The sequence below is a fragment of the Schistocerca gregaria genome, chromosome 4 (assembly GCF_023897955.1).
Source record: "Schistocerca gregaria isolate iqSchGreg1 chromosome 4, iqSchGreg1.2, whole genome shotgun sequence".
Lineage (NCBI taxonomy): Eukaryota > Metazoa > Arthropoda > Insecta > Orthoptera > Acrididae > Schistocerca > Schistocerca gregaria.
Window position 1 is genome coordinate 433495154 of NC_064923.1, and position 27411 is coordinate 433522564.

Sequence of the window (27411 nt, forward strand, 5' to 3'; positions counted from 1 at the left end):
TCGTGTGGTTTTCATGGCAGTAAGTGCAGCATAGTTTCCCATTTCCTTCATGGCTCTTTCAAACAGGCTAGAAGATGAGTTATAGTTGGATATTAATATTTGACGAATCCCTTCCCATGCTAAAACTCTCTAAAGTTGTCACTATCAAATTGAGGTACATTGTCAGAAAGAAATAATTTTGGTTTGCCCACTTCGAGAAAGTATTGTTGTAGACAATGTATCACTGTTGGTGTGTTTGCTTTCATAATAGGGTAGAACTTCACATACTTCGACCAACATTCTATGAGGACAAAAATGTAAGCCACTCCTCCCTTTCCTTTTGAAATTGGCCCAAAGAAATCTACAGCTGTTAGACCGTGTAATACTTGTATACATTTTATATTTAATGTGAGTGTTATCCTCTTTTACCTTCTGACAAATCTCACAAGTTTAAATGACTGATGCTATTTTATGTCCCAGCTTTTTAAAGTAATAGAACTTATTCATATGTGTAATACATTTCTTTATACCAAAATGTCCCTAGCCCGAGTGAATGTACCACACTAACTCGTCTTCTACTAAATTCGGTATACATAAATGCCTATGTTGTGTTGTCTTACTGTCTTTCCAGAACAGTTTATGTCCTACAATCTTCCACCTTCCTTCTTGATTAGGTGGTAGTGACTTTGTAACACACATAACAAAGATATCTGTAAAATAAGGATCATGTTGGATGTTCTCCATTATTTTCTGAGCCATCTCTTGCACCTTGTTACATGGATATTCTAATGTTAGAAAATTAATCACAAAAATTACGCCAGGTCCTTCCGTACGCTTTAGTTCTTTCATGCCTACTGGTAGCTGAGACAAAGCATCGGGTACAATATTCTTCGAACCCTTTACATAATGGATCTTAATGTCATATTCTTGAAGAAACAACATCCACCGCATCAATCTACTATGTAGTAATCAGCTACTCATTAGAAATGACAATGCTTGGTGATCTGTATAGACATATATTTCGGACCCTCATATCAGTGTTTGGAATTTTTGTATACCCCATACTGTGGCCAATAATTCATTTTCTGTTGCCATATAATTCATGTTTGTTGAGACTCCTGTTAACAAAAGCTATTGGCCTATGGTCTATACTTTCTGTACCCCATTCACCTTGGAAAAGTTCTGCGGCGATACCATAGTCTGATGCATCGGTTGAAACCTTAAATGGGTCCTCCATCCCCGGATAATGCAATATCGGTGATTCTGATAGTGCCCGCTTTACATTTTTGAATGTATCATGTGCCTTTTGGTCCCAACTCCATGGTATTCCCTTTTGTAATAAATGCAAAAGTCGAGGGTCGTTCGACTCTTGACTTCGTATGTAGTGTGTCCATCAAGTTAAAATACTGCACTTTTTCGAATTTGGTTAATAATTTGTCAATGTTAATAGGTCTATCTGTTTCGGTTTCTATATGTTTGTTCAGGATGAGCACATCCAGTACGAGACGCACATCTTCTGTAGCCTTTTTCACCACTACCAAGGAATTATTTATAACACTCGTACTGTGTTCTGTTATTTTATTAACTACCATTCTATTTATCTCCTCCTTAACCGCTTCCTTTAAGCTCACCGGTATCGGGTACAGTTTACCAAAGAACGGAGTATCGTCTTTGATCTTAAATATACATACATAGTCACTAATACTATCTGGAATATCCGAAAATACCATTTCATATTCTAATAGAATTTCAGCTAAATCTGATTTTTGGTTGTTGTGTAATATTGGGGATTCATTTACTTTATTTTGTATGTCAGCTTGTTGTGATGCATGTTATGTTTTCCATCTCTGGTGACAATTGCGCTGTTGCAGTTAATCGTAAACACTAGTGTTCAGTCTTTTGTTTATCAATATAACTGTCTGCTAGAAACTTAACACAATATTTATCATCACTGAGTCCAAAATAAAGACAGCTCTCTTCAAAATTCAATCTGACGTTAAACTCTGACAGCCAGTCTAAGCCAAATTGCACATCTGCATTAATAATTTCTACTACCAGCACTGTTTGCTGGAACATAATATCACCGATGTTACAATTTACTTGGGTTTTGCGTTTGACAACTTGACTTTTAGTTCTAGTTATACCTACTATGTATACTCCGGTTAATTGTAATAGTGGTAAGTTATGTTTAGTTCTCAATGTGTGAAAGAATCCACTAGAAATAAGTGAAACTTCACTACCAAAATCAGTAAATACATCGACTTCGAAATCTTCTATCTTTTCATCTATAATCGGTTGTGGATTAACTGTAGCTATGCCAGGTTCTTCTAGTAGCAACCATTCTTTTGTTGGTGCTTTATGTGTAAAGGAAGCATACTTATTATAAGGTAGGCCTTCTAATGTGTTTCCATGACCTGGACCCCGGCTTTCGATCCAGATCACCTGACTTTTTCCTCATTATTTGTAATCACCAGCTGGTTACCAAACCTAGGTATGATGTTTCCATTTTGTACTCTGTTGTTACCAGATACAAACTCCTGTGTAGTTACTGGGCCTATATTCGAAGGTGGATGTCTGTTTTGATAATTTTCATTGCCCCTATTCTGATTACCCCGGTGCACTGTAGCCAAATTCATCTCATGTCTTTTGAAATTGCTATTCTTACTGCTATTATTATTCCTTCTGTATTTTTGATTCTCATTTTGATGCACATTCTCATTTCGGCCTTTATTTATTGCATCACGTGCGTCTACAAAAGATAACAACTCTTCTACCGTTTTCCACCTGCTACATAATGTCTTTCCTCGTGTAAGTGGGTTATCTCATCTCATAACCCTTGTATGGTTGTAATACTTTGGGTCCCATATGTCAGATATTAACTTCTCGTGACCATTATTTCTCCTTAAACTTTTTCTGAAAGTCTGCTCAAGATGAGAAATTTTCTATATTCACTGCCCCCCATTCTGAAGCCTCTCCTAGAAGGTAACCTACAGCGAATTCTATCTTTTTTGCATCTTCCCAATTTTTAGTAGGGCCTGATTAAATTGTTTCAAGAAATGAGTTGGGTGTACGTCTCCACCTGGTTTAAATTTGGGAAATTGTGTGGGGAGTCCAGAATTTGCTCCCCATTGTAAATCTGTCACTACCTCATTAGTCAACACTAAATTCTTTGTGAAGCCACCCCTTTCTCTACCTTATTCTGGATAAGTTTAAACTCTTTCCACAAATTTTCCATGCCCTATTTTTTTAGTATCAAGTTGTGAAGCTAAATGTTATGGAACATTGTCCAGGTTTACCCTCTCGGCAACTTGTCGCTCGATCAGCTCCTTTACCTGTTCCTCCAAATCACTTATATTTATGGCATCTGAGGCTGCTAGCTTTTCCTTAAAATTTCCCTCCACATCATTTACTCTAGTGTTGACTCCTGCAATTTGCGAATGGACAATAGGGATCAGTTTATCCTGTCTTTCGATGCTACCTTTTAAGGTGTGTAGTCTTTGTTTCGCTGCATCGAACGTAACATTACATAAATTTTGAAATGTTCCTAATTTTTCATTAATTTCAGACTTTGTATTGTTACACTTGTTTTCTATCTCAAGTTCTAATTTCTGGGTCAGTTGCTGAAATTGATAATCCTGCTTTTGGTTAAAGTCCGTAAGCATTTGATTTATTTTTACAGTTAAAGAACTACTTAATTCATTCTTTAAATCTACTCATAAATTTTCGACTTTATCATTCAACACCTCAAATTTAGAATTTAAAGCATCACTCTGTGCTTCTAATTTTTCACTTAAAGTTGTACTTATTTCATTTCTCAAGGAGTCAGTTTGAGCAGTTGCAGCTACACTTTGTCCCTCTATTTTTCCCCTTAAACCATTTTGAGCATTTAGTTCTTGTCTTAAAGAAGCTGAATCTGCATCTAATTTTTCACTTAAAGAAGAAATTTGAGCAGTTATTAAATTTGCTAATTTAGTCCAATCTGGGATCTCTCTACTAATTCTTATGGCTATGCCTGGTTCAGAAGTTTCTGTAGGTTTTTGTTCCTGCTCTGTATTTTTATTCTTTTTTGACCTTGTGATCATTAAAAAAAATCACCTGTGTGAATAATGACCATACTACTTTACATGCAAATAGTTATTGTCTTTAGCTCACTGGCATAGAGTTCTAAGTGTAGAATCGGCACTGGTGAATAGCATGGGCACTGGCAGCGTTGAACGGTGGTCGCGGCGTTGGCGTGCGCGAAGTCAGCAACTCAAACGGGAACCAGCAACGTCAGCTGGTTACTGCATCGGCAACGGCTGGTTGCTGTGTGTGTGAGGATTGCTTCCTTCCCACACCCAAATCTTCTTAATCGAACCCTACAAACTAATTTCTCAGTCTTGTTATTAAGGGTTACTATGGCAACTCTCCAACTTCTTCTTGTCTCAATTTACTCTAAAAAAAATTCCTCCTTTTCAAGCCCTGATCACTTTGGTCGGCACATTCTGGCAGTTTCTAGTGACTAGAAGGAGCAGTGCGATGCTGGTGTGCCAGACTCGCACTCCCACGTTATTATTGAGCTTACGCGGAGTTGTTTCGCCAATCTTCTTTTCAGGGTAGCCGGCTGCGATTGTCTGCCCAACTTCTTCTCCGAAGATAAGATGCTTATTTGGAGGAACTTTTTATACTCTTAAAATAACTCCGTACACTCGGGATACTGTTAAACCAATCTCTCTATACTTTCACTTCCACAAACAAGACACCATATAAATGATTCATTTCTGTAAGCCCAACAATTACCAGTCCGACAGATTCTCTAACATACTTAATAACATATACAATCCAGAAAGCTCTAACAAGTCTACCATCCGGACCTCACGAAAGTAAGTAAGTAAGTGTCTTTTCTTTTCTTTTACAACTTTCAAGTGTTCTCAATAACGACTGATGCAGCACCGTCACGGAGTACGTTGTGTTTGCTCCGTGTGCTGGGGGAGCAACTCCTGAGGTGAGTGCCACGGCTACCTGCCTGTGCCGATCAATCGTTCAATACACACCAGTCCTGCGCGCGCGCGCACGCACACACACACACAATCGTGGCACAGTAGACACAGTTCCACTTTCACACACCACTCTTTAAAGTAACACGTTTTCGAGGTGGTGGAAATACGAGTGTCTCTAGAATTTACCTTGAAATTCTCGAGGCACTACAGCTGTACACGCCATGAATGTCCAAAGTGGAACTTAACCCGCTTTCTGTGCAAACAGCTTCGTTTATGTTAAGATTTTATGCTTATTAAGTTTAACAGCGTGGGATCAGATTTTCCACTGAGAAACACTATTGCTGAGTTGTAAACATGTGTCTAATGAATTAACAACATACAAAATATTTAGCAAATACTAAGCCTGACGAATTTTTCATAACCAGACACCTTTCAAACATTACATGTGTTGTAACATCCATTTTTCATCAGCAGAACATGTCAGACTTCTGTCATTTGTGTATGAATTTTGCTAATACAAAGGTAATCCTCAGTCATTGCAAAAATTTCAGTTCTGTTACACATTTTAAGGATGTCTGACAGATGTTGTTGGTGTTTTCAGTCTGAAGACTTTGATATCAGCTCTCCATGCTACTATTCTGTGCAAGCCTCTTTATCTCTGAGTAGCTACTGCAACCTGGAAAAAAAATGGAAATAACCTGTCACACTCTGTATTTTATTCCAGTCAACATTGTCAAAAGCTTTCTCCAAGTTTACAAGTGCTATAAATGTAGGTTGTCCTTTCCTTATCCTATCTTCTAAGATAAGTCGTAGGTCAGTATTATCTCGCATGTTCCTATGTTTCTCCAGAATCCAAACCGATCTTCCCCAAGGTTGGCTTTTAACAGTTTTTCCATTCTTCTGTAAAGAATTTGTATTAATATCTGGTATTCATGACTTATTAACCTGATAGTTCCATAATTTTACACCTGTGAATGTCTGCTTTCTTTGAAATTTGAATTACTATAGTCTTTTTGAAGTCTGTGTGGGTTTTTCGCCTGTCTCATACATCTTGCTCACCAGATGGAAGAGTTTTGTCATGGCTGCCTCAGCCGAGGATAGCAGTAGTTCTGACGGAATGTTGTCAGCTCTTGGGCTTTGTTTCAACTTAAATCTTTCAGTGCTCTGTCAAATTCTACACACAATATCATGTCTCCCACCTCATTTTCATCTATGTCGTGTTCCATTTCTATAATGCTCTCAAGTGCATCTCCCTTGTGTAGAGGGCCTACATACTCCTTCCACCTTTCTGCTTTCCCTCCTTTGCTTAGGACTGGTTTTCCTATAAGCTCTTGATATTCATGCAGCTGCTCCTATTTTCCCCAAAGGCCTCTTTAATTTCAGGGTGTATAGGCGGACAAGGAAAAATATATTCCCGAATCTCCCGGTTAAAAATACATTTTCTCCTGGGTGAAAATACACTTTTAACGTGTTAATTGACAGTATACTTTCCGTAGGAACTGTAAAATTTATCAAACTTTTGAATTGATATGGTTTTATACAGCTGCGTAGAATTTCTTGGCACTTTACAAAACGAAACTCGGGGGAAAAAGACGTTTTGGAAAGATATTTAATATGTAGCTACATGTGCGCTGCATATTTTCGTATTACGAAAGTATAAATTCGAATTCCACCAGCAGGAAAAGTTAATGGTTGAAGTTACTATACATAGTGTTGCTACAAGAAAAGCAAAGTTTTTGCGTGTAATATTTGTCTCGAAAAGTAATAAGTTACAAGAGAACATCTTTCTGAAGAGTCTGATACGTAAAACATATATCTTCAAGGAAATATAAGACACGTTATTTGGTCTTTAGTGTGCTGAAGTGCAGTGCCACGCCTCTTCAAACATCATTTCGCTCTGCGGAACTCAAACGTGGCTATTTTGCAATGGATGCCATTAACTATTTCAGGCCTTTCCAATATTGTGGCAGTTGTAACACACACCAAATAAGCGAGACTGTTTTGGAAATAATGATAATTTTTGCAGCATGACAATATAATTCATGAAGTACAAATATAAATACCCATTTGGCGCACTACAATAAAAAAGCTTTATGTTAGGAAATAGTTTCTCATTCCATTCATACGCTCCAGTTTCTCATGCACAAGACCGAAAAGCAGTAGAACGAAATTTTTGTATAAATTTGGAATCGTCATATTTTTCCATAATTTGTGTGATGCCCCTGTCTCTTCTCCTTCCTCATTCTAACAAATAATCTTGTCATAACTAATTCTGTTAACTATTCCTGCCACTGTCAAAAGTCATTCTCCGCTTAACTTTACTAATCATTCCACTATCACCGGTTTAGATACCCAGAGGGTATTCTCCGGTTAGGCATCATTACGTGTTTGTACAATGCGTTTTCCGCACTATTCCCAGAATGAAACCTAAGCGGCTGCTAGCCGGGGACTAAAACTGGCCCTGTCTACTGTAGCGATCTGGCCAAAAATTTTCTGCCAGAATTTCACTTTCTTGGATACACCGAGAAAATTATGTATTATCTTTCTTATCTGTTATTCCTGTTAGTCGTTTATTTCTACTCTGGTAGTCTGAATCTATAGATTTTGCTAGTAACTATAACTTCGCTGAACATTTGCAAACCGAATCAACCTCATAAACAAGCAGCAGATGGCATTCACTGGTTCGGCTTTATTCCGCTCAGCTCGTATAGCCCCGTCCCGTGCTGTCTGCAGGAAAGTTCATTTCTAGATGCGATGAGGGTTCCCCTGGCAGAGACATCATGTACACTAAGCACACATTCAAAAACAACTTACAATTCATTCAGAAATCAAGTTAGAATGTGTTCAAAAATTTCCAAAAACCATCATGGGTGCGTTTCAAAATCATATAAATAATCGATAGAACAACGTGCACTGGATGCTAGATGCTTTGTGAAACAAGGTTTTTTCCCCTCAAGAATATAGATTTGTCCCCTCCCACCAAAACTGCCACCTGGTTCAGATACCCTGGTTTGCAGTCCCCCCACCCCCACTAGATTCCGGCCTGCTGCGCATGTGTGAATCTGGCAGCTTGGGGGTGCCAGTAAAATTTTTCTGGGTACCTCATGTGGCTGGTTGCTGCTACTGCTGCTTACACAGCCAACAGCCACATTTCTGTAGCCAGAAGCAGGAGAAGATATTTCTCATACACGACTCACCTGTGCGTGTGCATGAGCCTGCTCTTAACTGCTTAAATGAATCTAATGTATACAGTTGTGACGTCACACTCATCGGAGGCAATTAGCTGTCTTCCTAAAGCCTTTGACACATTTTACTGTTGGCAGACACTTGGATGTGCACTGTGTTATTTTATATGGCGCATTTCCTTTGCAATTTAAGTTTTATTTTCATTTTTTTCTCTCATTCATGTTTTAATGCTGCAGTATTTTTCTGCAGTAGCAGGATACAGTAATATCCTTTGTTAGAGTATCAGTTCTTACCAGTCAAAATTACAAAAATTTAACTTAAAACTAAAACAATGAAAAATTCCTGGAATTCTAATAAATTCCCGCGTTTTTCCTCGTTTTCTCCCGGATGAAAAAATTCCCGGGTTTTTTCCCGGATTTCCCGGTTGTCCCGCGTCTTGTACACCCTGAATTGTCTTGCAGGCAGTATCTACCTTTCCTCTAGTGTGGCATGCTTCTAGGTCCTTAAATTTGTCTTCTAACCATTCCCGCTTAGCCACTTTGCACTTTGTGTCAATCTCATTTTTTAGACGTTTGTATTCCTTTTTGGGTGCTTCATGTACTGCATTTTTTTATATTTCCTCCTTTCATCAATTAAATTCAATATCTCTTGCATTACCCATTGGTTTGTACAAGCCCTCAACTTTTGACCTACTTTATCCACTGCTGCCTTCACTGTTTTAATCTCTCATAGCTACCCATTCTTCTTCTACTGTATTCCCTACCCCTGTTCTTGTCAGTAGATCCCTAATGCTCTGTCTGAAGCTCTCTACAACCTCTGGTTCTTTCTGTTTAAGCAGCTCCCATCTTCTTAAACTCCTGTCTTTTTCTTTAGTTTTTTTCTACAGTTCCTAACCAATAAATTGTGGGCAGAGTCCACATCTGCACATGGAAATGTCTTACAATTTAAAATCTGTTTCTGAACTGTCTTACCAGTACATAATCAATCTGAATCAATCCAGTGTCTCCATGTCTCTTCCATGTATACAACACAGACAGACATATGAATTATCTTGGCAAATGGTTCATACTGTGCTAACTCCATGGCATGTAAGCTGAAATTGCAGTAATTGTTCTGCATTAACGCCAGTATTAGAGGTCAAATGTTCTTTTCTTTCTGGGCAGCCTCTTCGTAGTCAGTAGTAACTAAGCTTTTGGATCTTGTAACCCAGTAGCCATATGCCCATCTTCTCAGTAGTTGCTATTTTCAAACTGGGGATGATGTTTAAAAGAGAATCTTAAGAACTGATTTGGATGCCCAGGGCGGCATCATTAACACTTCAGTTTGAAGGGAATGGTCCTCTGAATACTGTCTAAAACTTAGCTGTTTAATTTGTATTGTTGCATGACATAAGCTTTGGAGATTTCGTTACAAGTTGTTTCTAGTATGGAATTTTGTCGGTAGCAGTGTGTTTGGAGATTATATTTTTAGTGAAAGTGAAGTTTTTCCCTCTTAGATTTTGCAGTTTTTAACCCTTTGTTGTTTCCAGCGCATGCTGTTGTTGTGAATTAATTTTTCGTTGTTTCTCACTACTACTCACTCATTTGGAAAAGATTTTTAACCTGGCTGCAAGAGCTCCAATGGTTTGGAAATAAGTCAACCAGTTGCAGAATACATGCTTATTAAACCTTGACTATGCTTTTGATAGTTTTAAAACTCTTCTCCAGATGGTAATGTACATATTAACAAATATTACGACATTGTGTGTAGAACAGACATGTTATCATCACAATAAACAAAATCACAGGAGATATTTACAGATAATTATAGTGAATTATACTCGGGTAGGATCACATATTATCTAAATGCAGTGCGGGAGTCGTTGACTGTCTGTACATGGGCATGTCATCCACTTAATTGCCATTTCAAATACATTACTTGAAAGTATTAGCTCTCATTTGTAGATCTTTTTAAAATACAGAACTTTTTAAAATATCACACATTTGACAATGGATCCATCAGTGTGTTGTGTACCACTTCAAATATTTGAAACAAAGATTCCAAGACTTACCAAGCGGGAAAGTGCCGGTAGATAGGCACAAAGAATAAAACACACACACACACACAGAATTTATAGCTTTCGCAACCGATGGTTGCTTCTTCAGGAAAGAGGGAAGGAGAAGGAAAGACGAAAGGATGTCTGCTTGTGTCTGTGTATGTGCGGATGGATATGTGTGTGTGTGTGTGTGTGTGTGTGTGTGTGTGTGTGTGTGTGTGTGTGTGTGTGCGCGCGCGAGTGTACACCTGTCCTTTTTTTCCCCCTAAGGGAAGTCTTTCCGCTCCCGGGATTGGAATGACTCCTTACCCTCTCCCTTAAAACCAACATCCTTTCGTCTTTCCCTCTCCTTTCCTCTTTCCTGAAGAAGCAACCATCGGTTGCGAAAACTAGAAATTCTGTGTGTGTGTTTGTGTGTTTTATTCTTTGTGCCTATCTACCGGCGCTTTCTCGCTTGGTAAGTCTTGGAATCTTTGTTTTTAATATATTTTTCCCATGTGGAAGTTTCTTTCTATTTTATTTACTTCAAATATTTGTGCGTATATAACATTAATGTATGAAACGTGGCATCGGATCCTACTGAGTGTCAGTATGTCACATACATAGCTAGTGACATTCGCCGCCTGGCTGAAGAGTAGGAGCACTAGTCTTGGGTCACACTCTTGCATGTCCTCTATGCACCGAGCTACAGTGAGCAGCGTTGTGATTTCACAAGTACATATTCATTACTAGAATTAACATATTAACTAAACTTAACAAAACATTTTACATATGCATGTGAAATGACACGTGCTGCACATTGCAGCTAAATTCATAGAGGATGGACGGGAGTGCTACCTGCCAGAGGCAACCTAAAACTAGTGCCTCTACTCTTCAGCCAGTCAGAGCATGTCACTAGCTCTTTATGTGGCAAACTGACACCCTGTTTGATCCAATGCCACTGTGTTAAAGTTTAAGACGAAGGTCTACAGTACAGAGCTAGTAACTTCAAATCACATGTTTGAAATGGTGCTTGAGTGGATGACACTCACATCTACTAGACAGTCAACTACTCCCACATTAGACATAGATAATATGTGATTCTACACAAGTATGCTTCACTAAAATTATTTGTAAACATTACCCATAATTTTGTTTAATATAACAATACCATTTCTGTTCCACACACAGTGTCATAATACTTGTTAATAGGTTCAATAAATTCTGAAGTAGACAGTTTTAAAACTGTTGAAACTATGGTCAAGGTTTAAGAAACATGTTTTTCACAACTGGCTGGCTGTTATTTCCAAATCATTGAAGCTCATTTGCAAAAGATTGTCACTGAATTGACTATATATTTAAGATTCTCCTCTTCTGCCTGTCACCCTTTCCCAAGCTGTCATCTTTTAATTTACTCAGGTTGGCAATACTTCTGGAAAATCTGGAGTTCTCAGGGAATTACATCTTACCTGGAAAAATCTGGAAGTTCACAGGCAATTTCAGGAATTTTTTAGAATCTCAGGGAATTCTGTTTTTTAACTTAACTTTGAAATTTAACTTTATTGAGATTTTAAGAATCATAAATTTTAAAATAGTTAATATTTCAAAGTGTGGTGATTATTTGAATATTAGTCCGTATAAGTTACTGAAGTTTAAAAACTGCAGTTTAAGTACAGCCGAGAGGAAAGAAAAGGCATTTTGAGATGCTCGAACCCCCCCCCCCCCCCCCCCCCTACCCTTTTCCTGCTATCTCAGGAACTTTTTAGGACATCTGCTTTCTCAGTAGCTTCTTATGCCATCATCTTCCTCCACATACTTTGGAATCACGGGGAATTTTGTTTTAAAGTTTGATATAAATGCAAGTGGACAAAGCAATTCTTAGTTACATTAACACATGTAATTATGATCTTTCCTGATGAAGCAACCATTGGTTGCGATTGCTTGAATTGTATGTGTATGTTTGTGTTTGTTTGTGTGTCTATCAAGCTGCTAGCGCTTTCGTTTGGTAAGTCACATCATCTTTGTTTTTAGATATAATTATGACCTTGTTTTTATAAGTTGAGTCTATATTGTCAGTGCAAGTATCAGTTTTCTTGTAGGTTTGGGTTCATTTACCCATGGAGAGTCCATCAGTCGCAGCATCATATTGCAGGTCTGATCCAGAAGAATTTGAACAAAATAATGAATGTGAAGAAGCCAACACTTGGGATTGGTAATATTGTCAAATAATCAGTTTTTTAATGTAATAGTTTAGCAGGATGTTTGTGTGTAGATTTACTGTGTGTTGGGTAAGAAATTTCAGTTTCAGTAGTTTTACTTAAAGGGAAGAGGAACTTAATCTTGTTAGTAAGCCATATTATGTGAAATAAAATTAGAACAACTTTGTTTTTTGTTAAGGCCTGTAGTTACACAGAACTTCAGAATACTTGACAACCCAATAAAGCTAAGTACAATATTCCATTCATCATAATAGTAAACCTGATGTAAACATTACACCATGTATTCTTCTGTGTTTGCTTGAATCTCATTGGATTTCATTTCACTTGGAGCGGAAGCCAAGCTGTGACCAGTCCAGTCAAGTACGATCATAAGGATAAGTTTTATGCTGTGTTACATGCACACACACTGAGCGATAATTGGAGACAACAGCTTTATTGGCCCCCTTAACTTGGAAACAGTGTTCAGCCACCTGCAATGACATGAGCAGCTGCAGTTCAGATGTAAAAAGAGAAGAGCAGAGAAACAGTATAGCTTCAAAGGTCATTTAATTTTTAAAAAGAATGAAATAATATTGTACAAAACTGGCAGCACTACAGCATGCTTTTTAGGTGAGCAGACAGAAAGCATAAAATTATCTTGTACCTAACTTACAGACAGGGTAATTTTTCTGAGCGAGTTACGTGTGATGCAAAAGCTTACTGCAGGGATTTCACCATTCTGTTGAATACTGAAAACAATAAAGGTATTAATTACAGTCAGTCATCAGGTAATCTGTTTGCTCCTTCCTTATCCAAATCCGAGAAATACATTTCAGTTCTGGAACTGTTGTCTGCTATATTGACAACAAGTCGATCAACAACAGAATCCAGGAAGCCACCGTGGTGCTGCATTTTCTTTTCTTTTATGAGGTGCTTTTCTATATCTTGTCAGTGTTTGGCGTGACATGTGAAAAAGCTGCATGTGTTGGTTCCAGTATGTCTGGCAGCTTAACAGTCTTGTTATTTCTTGGGCCAAATCACCTGTATATTGTAATAATACAATATTGTAATGGTACAATGGCAAATGTAAAAATGCAGCATTTGTATGCTGTGAAAATTGTTGTTTTCCATGTTTCTATGACACTTACCTACATCTGTGGTATAAAACAATGGACATAGTCCAAATAAAGAGTATTTGGTTTTTCATTTTTGCCTTCAAAAATTAAACTGTTATGTTGTCTTAATTTAAGCAACCTATAATAACAAACTTTCATAAAATCTCAATTATTCTTAATTATTAAGAATTTATATTTGAAATGAAAACAGGAATTTTGTGTGCAACTTTTAATTAGAAACAAGAAGAAATGCATTATTCATAAAAGATAATGATGAATTTTACAATTACGAGATGTAGGTATTTCTAATTGAGAGAGGAAAAGAAAAATGACTCAAACAAGACTTGAACTAGCGAACCATGAACTGTGTTAAATAACAATCTACTATGTTACCAATTCCACTACACATAGCATGTAAGTTTTTGTCTCAACTGTTTGTAATACAGTACCTCAATAATCTTCTAGAGAAGATCATCAAGAATCTGTAGAGAAGAGAAAGTAAAAAATGATGAAGTAATAGTGGAAATGAGACAAAGAATACATGAAGTGATGGATAGAAGGATGATAAAATGGTATGGGGATGTGAGAAGAATGGAGGAAGCCAGAATTTTGAAAATGATCCTCGAATGGGAACCGGAGGCTCAGAGAAGAGGACACCTTATGATCAACTGACTCCAAAATGTACGATTAACAATGAGAAGACTTGACACAGAAGAAGACGATATACAAGGTTGGGACACCTGGAGGGATCTGCTGAGGACATAAATTAAGATTCAATGTAACATGTAATTCAGACAAACAAGAAACCTGCCGTATTTTAAATGTATCTTTTGATTTGACATAACTGTCTGATTTCTAATAGGAATTAAATAAAAGAGCAGAGCAAATTTAGAAGAATCAAAAATATAACAGAAGTAGTGTCAAAGTGACAGTTATATCAGATTATGTAATGAAAAGATAGTTGCTACTCACTGTATAGCGAAGATGCTGAGTTGCAGAAAGACGCAACAAAACACTGTCGGAAAGTTAGCTTTAGGCCAACAAGGCCTTTGTCAGAAGGGGGGGGGGGGGGGTCGCACGTGCCTGGCAAGCACAACTTGCACACACATGACCACTGTCATGTGAGCTGTCGGAGACTGTGGTCAAGTGTGTGTGTGTGTGTGTGTGTGTGTGTGTGTGTGTGTGTGTGTGTGAGAGAGAGAGAGAGAGAGAGAGAGAGAGAGAGAGAGAGTGTGTTTTGTCTGTTTTTGACAAAAGCCTTGTGCCATGTTGACAAAAAGCTAACTCCCCGACAACATTTTTGTTGTGCCTGTCTGCGACTCAGCATCTCCACTATACAGTGAGTAGCAACTATCCTTTTCATTTTATTGTTACATTCCATCCTGGATTTTCCATTGTTTGAATCATATCAGATACATATGTTTGATGTAAAACACATCACTAACAGCTCAAATCCTAAGACAAGTCTCTAAATACTAATTTATGCAGGGTAGCAAGAATGAAACTGTTCCAAGAAATATTTTTGACTTTTCATGACGGTGTAAGCCAAACAGTTAAAAAAATCATTAGGAAATTAAATTCATTTGACACCATGTGCAGACACTGGGTAAGTGTGCTTACATAAAACATGTAATTACGTGTTTAAAAATCTTTATCACTGCTGTTAACGGCTATTGCTTTTTTTTTCTGCCTGGTACTTATTGATTAAAATAATGAAAAATTGTCATTTTAAATTTATAGTGGTTCACTTATCTTAAGAAATGTTTCTTTGACAGGTGGAATAAGTTAAGATGCGTGAGTAATTTTGAGAAGAAACTCGGCCTGGCACTGGAGATATCAGCAGATATACCACCAGAGGATGTTATTACTAGATGGCTTGGTGAACCTGTTAAATGTATTGTACTTCCTACTACTGTGTTCATAACAAACAAAAAAGGTTATCCAGTTCTATCACGTGCACATCAGAATTTAGTAAAGCAGTTCGCAAATTTGGATGTACAAGTTATTGTAAGAGGAGCCACTAGACATGGTTACAGCAAATATTACCAACAGTATTTGGACCATTTTTGGCAGGTTAGTCTCTTACCAACAGGATCAATGTATGTATTAAAGACTACTGAGGAGAAATCAGAATTTTTGGAATGTATGTACTTGTTGTATGAATTGGACACTTTTGTTATATATTGAACTGTGCTTCTCATCAGTAGATTTCCCTATGGAATTATCCATAATCCTTTCCACATTTCAGAAAGGTAAGCCTCAGTGTGTTGTTTAACCCCTCAGTGTGTTGTGTAAGCCTTCAGTGGGTGCACCCGTGCATGAAGTGTGCCAACCACAGATTAAGTTGCGTTTGCACCACTCTATCATTGCTTCACAGTTGCGAGCCCATACGTATTTCTTCATTATTGCTTCAGCTAACACGATTAATTGTGCTGTCATATGTCCAAGTGGCCAGCAGTTTTCTAAAACTAAAAGAGAACTGGGTGAGAAAAAATTCACGATCCATGCAAGAGAGTGAATCAGATTAGAAACTGACAGTACAATATCACAATGAGGCAGTTGGCTACTACAAAATTAGTAATCAATTAGACAGTAGGCTAGGATCTGATGCAACTGCAATTCAACAGTGCTGTAGCCCATATTATGTAAGTTTATTTTATCGTCATTTAATTAAACTAAGGTTGAACTTCGATTTTGTTCACACATTAACCTGGATTACATAAACACAGCTAGTATTTACATATGCACAAAGTACGCCACATGCTCATTCGTTTTATGAAAAATGGCATGCCTGCTCAAGTGTTAAAACCGCCTTGGTGAAGTGAATGATGGTGCAGTTCTCATATAATAATTTGGGTGCTCATTGAATCTGAGAAACATTTTTTTATAGGTGGGAAGCTAGCTGTGGATGTTTCGTGGTATAATTTATTTTGTGGACTGATTTTCAATCTTTAAGTCTATCATCAGATATTAACTATCATCATTAGAGAAGTTAAGAATAGTGGTGAATAACTTGGAAATGGATTTTAGAGTGTGATTTGAAAGCAGATTAAACTTTATATCTTTGATGCTGCAATTGCAAGATAGTCAAAAACATGTAAGCTACAAAGCAAATATATGTAAAGGGAACGTACTGTACCATAAAACACTTAACATTGAAGAACAATGAAAAATAGCTACTGTATTTGTCCGTGCAAGTGTGATGAATTGCACCTAACTGCAGAGATAACGTGTATATATGGTAAAACAATTAAGTATACAAGATGTGTCTGTAAGAATGTGCAAAAATTTAACAGGGCATAGAAAACACTCCACTGAACAGTTTGAGGTAGGGAACCTGGGGTCGGAGAAGCCAGCTTAAAGAGATAATCAGAATAAAATCACATTACTGTGTACTTCATTTACATTAGTTACAGTTAACTGCAAATACCATCATTGACACAACAAACATACCATTTGCACTGTATCTTAAAAATGTGCTGATACGACAGCCATCAGCCTCAATGCAAGCATGACATTGGTGAACAAGATTCTCATGCACCCTGACAAATATTCATGGTGTATTCAAATCCCGACACAGTCAGCTACTATTCTGGAAACTTAATTCCATCTCTGTATCCACTGGGGTCTCCCACACAAGTGACTTTAGATATCCCCATAGGAAGTATCAAAGGAATTCAGGTCAGGAGACTCGGGTTATGGAATAGGACCTCTTCTTCCAATCCATTGGCCAGAAAATACAGCATTGAGATAGTTGCAGACATCTGCACTGAAGTGAGGTGGTGCATCATGACATTGTATCCACATCCTCTCACGAATAGCCAAAATACATTCTCCAACAGCTCATATAGAACAATTGCACAAACCTCAAGTACAGGTGGACATTCAGATGGCCAGGTAGAAGATATGGCCCTATGAGATTGTCACCTACAGTGCCGGCCCAGATATTCACAGCAAAACTTGCTTGATGGTGTGGCTCTACTACAGCGCAAGGGCTTTCCTCATCCCCCACAAGGCTATTCCTGCTGTTCAAAATACCACCATGATCAAATGAGGCCTTGTCAGTTACCAGCACAATTTGGAAGAAATCTGGTCGATCAATCCATTGTTCTAGCGACCAGTGACACAGTGCAACCCTCAGTGCATAGTCAGTTATGAGCATTGCATGGACTTGTGGATAAAATGGGTGTAATTCTTGTTCATGGAGTGCTTGCCACATGCTAATATGTTCAGTGCCCATTGCATGTGCAGTACGATGAGTACTTGTAGTGGGGCACATGCAACACGTTCCAGCACCTCCTCTTCAAAATGGGGTGTGCAATTGGTCCTCATGTTGCCAGGTCCCTCATTTCTTCTTTTCAGTGAACCAGTCTTTTGCATTCATTGATCGAGAGAAATAAACACTTGTTGTGGCGGATGATGTCCGTTAGAAATCGTTCCCTATACAGCCTTTCAGGTTGAAACGTACTTCCCCACACACAAGGTGCACCTCAGTGAGTTCTGTGAAACTGTGCCAGTAATGCTCTATTGTATTGTACTGTGCATCTCTGAATAGCACTGAGTAATGAATAAGTCTGCCATTGATTCATAGGACATTCTGTCATGAGAAAATGTAAATACGATACAACAGAGCAACCTTATGGGCAAGTAAAGTAAACAAAACCTGCATTATGACTTTCTAGTAATCGAGCTCGTCCTCCTTGTTTCCTTGCAGAAAATGGAGAATGCACATGTAAATAACAGCACAGTATGTGTAAACTTGTATGCATGTTAGTTCTAAATAAGCTGGGGAACAGTAATACTAGACAAAGCAGTAGACAAGCTTACTTCCACATCTCCTTAAACTGGCTTCTCTGACCCCAGGTTACCTACCTCAAATTGCTCAGTGGAGTATTCTCTATGTCCTGTTACGTATTCGCATGCTCTTAAGGAAATACCCTGTATAGCAGTTTAAATTATGTTAACAATCAGCATAAAATAAGTGAAAGACATTTACTCAGCAATCGTGCAGTGTAACTTTTAAAATGTCCTACTTACAAATAGTTGTTGTTGTTGTTGTTGTTGTCTCCAGTCCTGAGACTGATTTGAAGCAGCTCTCCACACTACTCTATCCTGTGCAAGCTTCATCATCTCCCAGTACTTACTGCATCTACACCTACATTTATACTCCGCAAGCCACCCAACGGTGTGTAGCGGAGGGCACTTTGCGTGCCACTGTCATTACGTCCCTTTTTTGTTCCAATCGCATATGATTTGCGGGAAGAACGACTGTCTGAAAGCCTCCATGCGTGCTTGAATCTCTCTTAATTTTACATTCGTGATCTCCTCGCGAGGTGTAAGTAGGGGGAAGCAATATATTCGATACTTCATCCAGAAACGCACCCTCTCAAAACCTGGCGAGCAAGCTACACCGCGATGCAGAGCGCCTCTCTTGCAGAGTGTGCCACTTGAGTTTGCTAAACATCTCCATAACACTATCACAGTTACCAAATAACCGTGTGACGAAACACGCCGCTCTTCTTTGGATCTTACCTATCTCCTCCGTCAACCCGATCTGGTACGGATATCACACTGATGAGCAATACTCAAGTATAGGTCGAACGAGTGTTCTGTAAGCCACCTCCTTTGTTAATGGACTACATTTTCTAAGGACTCTCCCAATGAATCTCAACCTGGTACCCGCCTTACTAACAATCAATTTTATATGATCATTCCACTTCAAATCGTTCCGCACGCATACTCCCAGATATTTTACAGAAGTAACTGCTACCAGTGTTTCTTCCGCTATCATATAATCATACAATAAAGGATCCTTCTTTCTATGTATTCGCAATACATTACATTTGTCTAAGTTAAGAGTCAGTTGCCACTCCCTGCACCAAGTGCCTATCCGCTGCAGATCTTCCTGCATTTCGCTGCAATTTTCTAATGCTCCAACTTCTCTGTATACTACAGCATCATCCGCGAAAAGCCGCATGGAACTTCAGACACTGTCTACTAGGACATTTATATATATTGTGAAAAGCAATGGTCCCATAACACTCAACACTCCCCTGTGGCACGCCAGAGGTTACTTTAATGTCTGTAGACGTCTCTCCATTGATAACAACATGCTGTGTTTTGTTTCCTAAAAACTCTTCAATCCAGCCACACAGCTGGTCTGATATTGTGTAGGCTCTTACTTTGTTTATCAGGCGACAGTGCGGAACTGTATCGAATGCCTTCCGGAAGTCAAGGAAAATAGCATCTACCTGGAAGCTTGTATCTAATATTTTCTGGGTCTCATGAACAAATAAAGCGAGTTGGGTCTCACACGATCGCTGTTTCCGGAATCCATGTTGATTCCTACAGAGTAGATTCTGGGTTTCCAAAAACGACATGATACTTGAGCAAAAAACATGTTCTAAAATTCTACAACAGATAGACGTCAGAGATATAGGTCTATAGTTTTGTGCATCTGCTCGACGACCCTTCTTGAAGGCTGGGACTACCTGTGCTTTTTTCCAATCATTTGGAACCTTCCGTTCCTCTAGAGACTTGCGGTACACGGCTGTTAGAAGGGGGGCAAGTTCTGTGTAGAAACGAATTGTTGCTTTTCTATTCCTTGGACACTTATTTCGATGTCAGCCATTTTTTCATTTGTGCGAGGATTTAGAGAAGGAACTGCAGCGAGATCTTCCTCTGTGAAACAGCTTTGTAAAGGTGTTTAATATTTCAGCTTCTGCAACCTACATGCTTCTGAATCTGCTTAGTGTATTCATCTCTCGGTCTCCCTCTACGATTTTTATCCTCCACACTGCCCTTCAATCCTAAATTTGTGATCCCTTAATTCCTCAGAACATGTCCTACCAACCGATCCCTTCTTCTAGTCAAGTTGTGCCACAAGCTCCTCTTCCCCCTAATTCTATTCAATACCTCCTCATCAGTTACGTGATCCACCCATCTAACCTTCAGCATTCTTTAGCACCACATTTCAAAAGCTTCTATTCTCTTCTTGTCCAAACTATTTATCGTCCATGTTTCACTTCCATATATGGCTACACTCCATACAAATAATTTCAGAAACGACTTCCTGACATACTCGATGTTAACAAATTTCTCTTCTTTAGAAGCGCTTTCCTTGCCATTGCCAGTCTATGTTTTATATCGTCTCTACTTTACACATTACGACCCTCTTCGACTGTCGGTGGTCTCTGTCAGTCAACAGACGATGTCAGCCTGTACGCATTTGTGCTGTACGCGTCCCTTCACGTTTCCATTTCACTATAGCATCGGAAACAATGGACCTAGAAACTCCTTTACTACTTTGAGTGTCTCATTTCCTAATCTAATTCCCTAAGAATCACCCACCTTAATTCGACTACATTCAATTATCCTCGTTTTGCTTTTTTTTGTTGATCATCGTATATCCTTTCAAGACACTGTCCGTTCCATTCAACTGCTCTTCCAAGTCCTTTGTTGTCTCTGACAGAATTACAATGTCATCGGCGAACCTCAAAGTTTTTATTTCTTCTCCATGGATTCTAATACCTACTCTGAATTTTCCTTTTGTTTCCTTTACTGCTTGCTCAGTATACAGATTGAATAACATCGGGGAGAGGGTACAACCCTGTCTCACTCCCTTTCCAACCACTGCTTTCCTTTCATGTCCCTCGACTCTTATAACTGCCAACTGGTTTCTGTACAAATTGTAAATAGCCTTTCGCTCACTGTATTTTTTCCCTGCCACCTCTAGAATATGAAAGAGAGTATTCCAGTCACCATTGTCAAAAGCTAAGTCTACAAATGCTAGAAACGTAGGTTTGCCTTTCCTTAATCTTTCTTCTAAGGTAAGTCGTAAGGTCAGTATTTGCCTCACGTGTTCCAACATTTCTACGGAATCCAAACTGACCTTCCCTGAGGTCAGCTTTTACCAGTTTTCTATTCGTCTGTAAATAATTCGGGTTAGTATTTTGCAGCTGTGACTTATTAAACTGATAGTTCGGTAATTTTCACATCTGTCAACACCTGCTTTCTTTAGGATTGGAATTATTATATTCTTCTTGAAGACTGAGGGTATTTCGCCTGTCTCGTACATCTTGCTCACCAGACTGTAGAGTTTTGTCAGGACTGGATCTCCCAAGGCCGTCAGTAGTTCTAATGGGATGTTGTCTACTCCTGGGGCCTTGTTTCGACTCAGGTCTTTCAGTGCTCTGTCAAACTCTTCGTGTAGTATCGTATCTCCCATTTCATCTTCATCTACATCCTCTTCCATTTCCATAATATTGTTCTCAAGTACATCGCCCTTGTATAGACCCTCTATATACTCCTTCCACCTTTCTGCCTTCCCTTCTTTGCTTTGAACTGGGTTGCCATCTGAGCTCTTTATATTCATACACATGGTTCTCTTCTCTCCAAAGTTCTCTTTAATTTTCCTGTAGGCAGTATCTATCTTACTCCTAGTGAGATAAGCTTCTACATCCTTACATTTGTCCTCTAGCCATTCCTGCTTAGCCATTTTGCACTTCCTGTCGATCTCATTTTTGAGACATTTGTATTCCTTTTTGCCTGTTTCATTTACTGCATTTTTATGTTTTGTCCTTTCATCAATTAAATTCAATATTTCTTCTGTTACCCAAGGATTTCTGCTAGCCCTCGTCTTTATACGTACTTGATCCTCTGCTGCCTTCTCTATTTCATCCCTCAGAGCTGCCCATTCTTCTTCTACTGTATTTCTTTCCCCCATTCCTGTCAATCGTTCCCTAATGCTCTCCCTGAAACACTTTACAACCTCTGGTTCTGTCAGTTTATCTAGGTGCCATCTACTTAAATTCCCACCTTTTTTTTCAGTTTCTTCAGTTTTAATCTACAGGTCATAACCAATAGATTGTGGTCAGAGTCCACATCTGCCCCTGGAAATGTCTTACAATTTAAAACCTGGTTCCTAAATCTCTGTCTTACTATTATATAATCTATCTGATACCTTCTAGGTTCCATGTATAAAACCTTCTTTTATGATTCTTGAACTAAGTGTTAGCTATGATTAAGTTATGCTCTGTGCAAAATTCTACCTGACAGCTTTCTCTTTCATTTCTTACTCCTAATCCATATTCACCTACTATGTTTCCTTCTCTTCCTTTTCCTGCTCTGGAATTCGTCACCCATGACTATTAAATTTTTGTCTCCTTTCACTAGCTGAATAATTTCTTTTATCTCATCATACATTTCATCAGTTTGACTTACAAATCACTTGATGAAAAATGTACCTCTGGCAATACTAACATAATGTTTTAGGTTAACTTTATATAAATGTGTATGATATATTAGACTTCATTGTAGAGATGATATACACGTGATGAAATAAGATAGCAGTTTGGAATATATTGACAATCACATTAAAAATAGAGGCAAAGTGGATTAAGAGTGACAAAGACACTGTACAAAGAAATGCTAAATTAAAGGCTTATCCATGGCAATACCAATTTAGGGGAAGGGGGGGGGGGTGTTACCATAACCCACCTTTTGTAAACATTTCAACATAGTTGTGTACTTTATATTTTAAAATTTTGAAATAATTTCTATTGTTTAACAAGTTTTTTACTATATTCCATACTTGTTTAAAAAATTTTCTGTTAGACTAATTCAAAAATTTGTCTGATTGAGGTGGTCATAAAGTTTCCTTCCTGTTGTAGTAGATATGTCTTTTCACAATGAATGTCATATTCAGTATTTCCAGATTCTGGGCTCTTGTTGCATGCCAGTATCTCTAGAAAGTACAGGGTGAGTCAAAGAGAACTTAACAACTTTGTAATGATACAGAATTTTTTGAGAAAACTTACGAGATCAGTAGATGTGCCATTTAGCAGCAAACAACCTCAAGTTTCTCATAAAAGTGTCAATCGTCATTTTAGTTTGATGTGACTGCCATTTTTGATGTGGCAAACATCTCACCGGTAACATCTTGCTGGTAGTAAACCATTCCAGCTCGATCATCTTCATCGATCTGTGGAATTAAAAAGTTTTCAAGCACGTCCAGATACACTGTGCCAGTGACAGTTTCGTCTATGGAGAAGAAAGGGCTGTTCACTTTCAGTTTGCTAAGGCACAAAACACGTTCAAGTGAAAGTAGCCATTTTAACTGTGCACTATGCTTCTGCTCCTGGTGAAGGAATGGAATACTGAAACTTGAGGTTGTTTGCTGCAAAATGACACATATACTGATTATGTAAGTTATCTCAATAAATTTCTATATAATTACAAAGTTGTAAAGTCTTTTTTGACTCACACTGTATGTTGTTAATAAGTCAACAACAATTAATGTAGCTTTTTGTGGTGGTTATTAAGTACCTCCCCCCATGTGGTATTAACATCATTGAAATATTAAGATTATTGGAAGTGTGCTGGTATTGCTAGGGTTAAGTGAAGCTTAGAGAGTGGAAGTACAAAGCTGAATTTGACCATGTAATATTAAATGAAGACAGTATGCTACATGTTTGTTGATATCCAGCAGATCCAACAGCCTCGGTTTTCACTCATTGATTGCCAAATGAAGGTATGAGTTTGTTACTTTATTTATGATCTTCTCTCAATACATACTCGGCAAATGTGGAGTCAGGATTCTATAACCTAAGGCTACAACCACATTAAACAGTTTTCATTAATATATCTCTGCCCAGTTGACCATTCTGATACTTACTACAGTCAATATAAGTAATTTTTTGTACTCCACCACCAACTACTATTTAGGTATTTCTTTGCTGTTGAAAATATCTGGGCTGTGGTGTTCCTTACGTAGTACATTTTTTAGTTAAAGAATTTCAGTGTTTGGGGTATATTTTGTGACAATTGTAATAAGTAGTAGTGGGAGAGTACATTTTTGTCTGTAAACATTGGAAGGAATGGCAGAGGGAATATGAGGCAGTGGTATAATTGATTGGCATTGGTCTGTAGGGTCTGAGACCAAATGTTTGTGTATTTATGTGGATGTTAAGACCTAGAAATTAGTAGTATATATGCAAAACCAACTAAAGCTGTAGCCATTCACAGTGAATTCCACCTTTTTATTATGATTAGGTCCATAAAATAATGGAATGTACTTAATTTCCACTATCTTTGCCATTGAAACCCATGGTTTAGATACTTTGCTCTTTGACTGCTCTGGACATGTTAATGTGTGCTCCTGCCGCCGCCACTGTTGCTTTCCCTGGGCTCATTGGATAGGTTTAGGCATGCCTTTGATCCTTCCATCAGGGGCTCGAGACATTTATACAAGCACCACTTTGTGCTGCCTTTGTGTTCCTGTTACCATGGCCAGCTGCTCAGGTCCTTGTGTGCCTCAGATGTGTTGATGCACCAGTGGCTGGGTAGAGCACCCCAAGTAGTGGCATTTCTGCTGCTCAGCAGCACTCCATCATTCACCTTTTTGCTTTTGCTCCTGTGATCTTATTTGTGTTGCTTTCATCTTCAAATGGTTCAAATGGCTCTGAGCACTATGGGACTTAACGTCTGAGGTCATCAGGCCCCTAGAACTTTGAACTACTTAAACCTAACTAACCTAAGGACATCACAAACATTCATGCCCGAGGCAGGATTCGAACCTGCGACCGTAGTGGTCGCACGGTACCAGACTGTAGTGCGTAGAACCGCTCGGCCACCCTGGCCGGCGCTTTCATCTTCATTTTTTGATTGAGAAAATGGCATACCATTGTGGTTGTAGAGAGAAAGAAATCATACACACAGTGCTCTTCATGGAAGTGGACATAATTAAAATATTTAGTTGCTTAGCAACCACATCCTGTGGCATAACATCAAATAAGTTAGATTACAGCTGAAAGCCCTGCAAAGAATATTGTAAATATTAGTGTGTTCAATGTCACAATATTCTTTTTTGACTGGATATGATAATGCTGTTGAAAGATGTACATCTCTCCATTGAAAAAATTTGCAAAAGCCTTGTTTTGGTATCTTGAACCACTTATGAAATACGAAGGGTGTTACAACAACACGATACTCATTTTATATACAAAGATCGGTGGGCACAATTTGCGCAATCCTCCCATGGATATAAGAACCGATATCTTGAGAATTGTGGTATATATCATTCTGCTGTTAGTTTTAAACACAATTTCGATATATTTGCTACATTTCATTCACTGCAATCAGTGACGTAAAACATACCGTACACAAGGCCTACGTACTGAACTTTAACTCTGTAAAATTCTTAGAATATCATGCAATGCTTTACTTCGTTATGAGAACATTAACTAAGACTAATAATGAAAAGTAATTCTGTTATTTATCAAGTGAAGATATCATGCTGTTAGATGTGAAATAATCAAATTTACTCGCCAAATAGTTTTCGTAAAACGGGATGAGAAGCATTTCATTGGCTGTCTGCTCACCTGGACGAAATGCTAGGACAGTTGTAAATCCTTGTCATGCAACAATATTGACATATGTGTGTTTTTGTCCATGCAATAATTCATTTCTAGAGGAGTTTTAAATTATTAGAGAAACTTTTACAGTAGTGCGTCGACTATCTGGCTTGTTTCTATTTGCGTACTTCATTAATATCATAATAATACTTCTTACTGGTAAAATAAAGGTTAATTTATTGTATGTACTGTACTTTTTCAAAGCTTTACCAAGCAGGTGCTGGATACAGGGCTGTGTAGCTGTTCAAAATGTTTTATGCATCTTTTGCACTTGTAGCAGATCTGTAATTGCAGGTGTAAGGTACATACAGTATTTTTAATATTCAATAAATTACTGAACCCTCCTCAACAAACTATACTTGAAGCCCTCTTCATACCAGTGCTCACAAACAACCATGAACACACGTAGAGAGCAGTTCTGTTGGAAACACTATGTTCTTTGTTTCTTCAGTTGAATATCAAACATTGAAACTGTGTGCATTGTCAAAACTATTGATTTTTGCGGTCCTTTGTGTTTTTAATTAGAGAGTCCAGAATGGATGATATGCAAGACGTCAGAAAATGTTAATAATATCAGGTATTGACATGAAAAAAGTTTCTCATGACACAGCTGGGGTCGGAAGAGCTAATTGCAGTACTATGGTCTATACAGCTTTTTTGTTATCCAGCTTGACTTTTCATCACGTTAGACCACATAGTCAAGAGTCAACTGTATTTTGTATCTGGGGCCATGAAATCCTGAGTGGCAGACGAAATTGTCATGCCAAGTCCTCCAGGAATATTCAGCACGGAGGAACCAGATCGTGCAGCAAAATGTGTTCACATCTAGCAGTTGGAACTCAGTGTCTCGGTGCATGCCATAGTATGGAGGCAACAACGAAGCTGCGCTCTCCACAGAAAGCAGCAGGGACATTTATAGCAGTCAATGGTTCACTCTCTTTTTGTTAAAATTTTCATAATTCATCTGTTCTGTTATGGTTCCATCAGTTTGCTCACTTGTTCGTGGAATTTTCTGTTTGATGATGCTCCAGTATTGATATAGGTTTTTTGTTTTGTTGTTTAACTTGTTTGAGCTTGGAAAATATGTTCACTGCAATTACGTAGGATTTTGTTCTTTTGTCTGGCTTTTGCATCCCATATAATTCAGATCAGCTCAGTTTTCCATATTACTGTGTAGTGGGAATGTATTTTCTCGTATTCCCACTGGGTGTGTGTCAGATTAAAAATGCAGAGTTCTGGGGTTCAGTCATCAGTTGGTGCTAGGATTTATCTCACTGCTTTCAACTCACGCAAATAATTTGAACACGTGGGGAGAGAGAGAGAGGGGGGGGGGGGGGGGGAGGAATCTGCAAATTTGCAGCATGGTTCAGAAACAACATTCAGCTCTACGCTCCCCTCCCATTACTAGTTGGGTAAGTTCAATGAATGATGGAGAGCAAAGACACACTGCCTCGTTTGGGACCACACCTAGCAAAGCATTGTGGTGCAAAAACTAGCCTTTGGGTTTGACTTTGGCGTACCTCATTT

At 38.4% G+C, this 27411-nt stretch overlaps 1 protein-coding gene across 2 annotated transcripts in view; it reads left to right on the top strand.

Annotated features, from left to right (window-relative positions):
• LOC126267349 (protein arginine N-methyltransferase 5) overlaps positions 1–27411 on the top strand; it is an 86891-nt gene that overhangs the window by 33666 nt on the left and 25814 nt on the right. For both annotated transcript variants that reach the window (XM_049972472.1, XM_049972473.1), the window contains exons 4-5: positions 12258–12370; positions 15247–15544. In XM_049972472.1, the coding sequence (XP_049828429.1) occupies positions 12258–12370; positions 15247–15544 (411 nt within the window). The remainder of the gene's footprint in view (positions 1–12257; positions 12371–15246; positions 15545–27411) is intronic.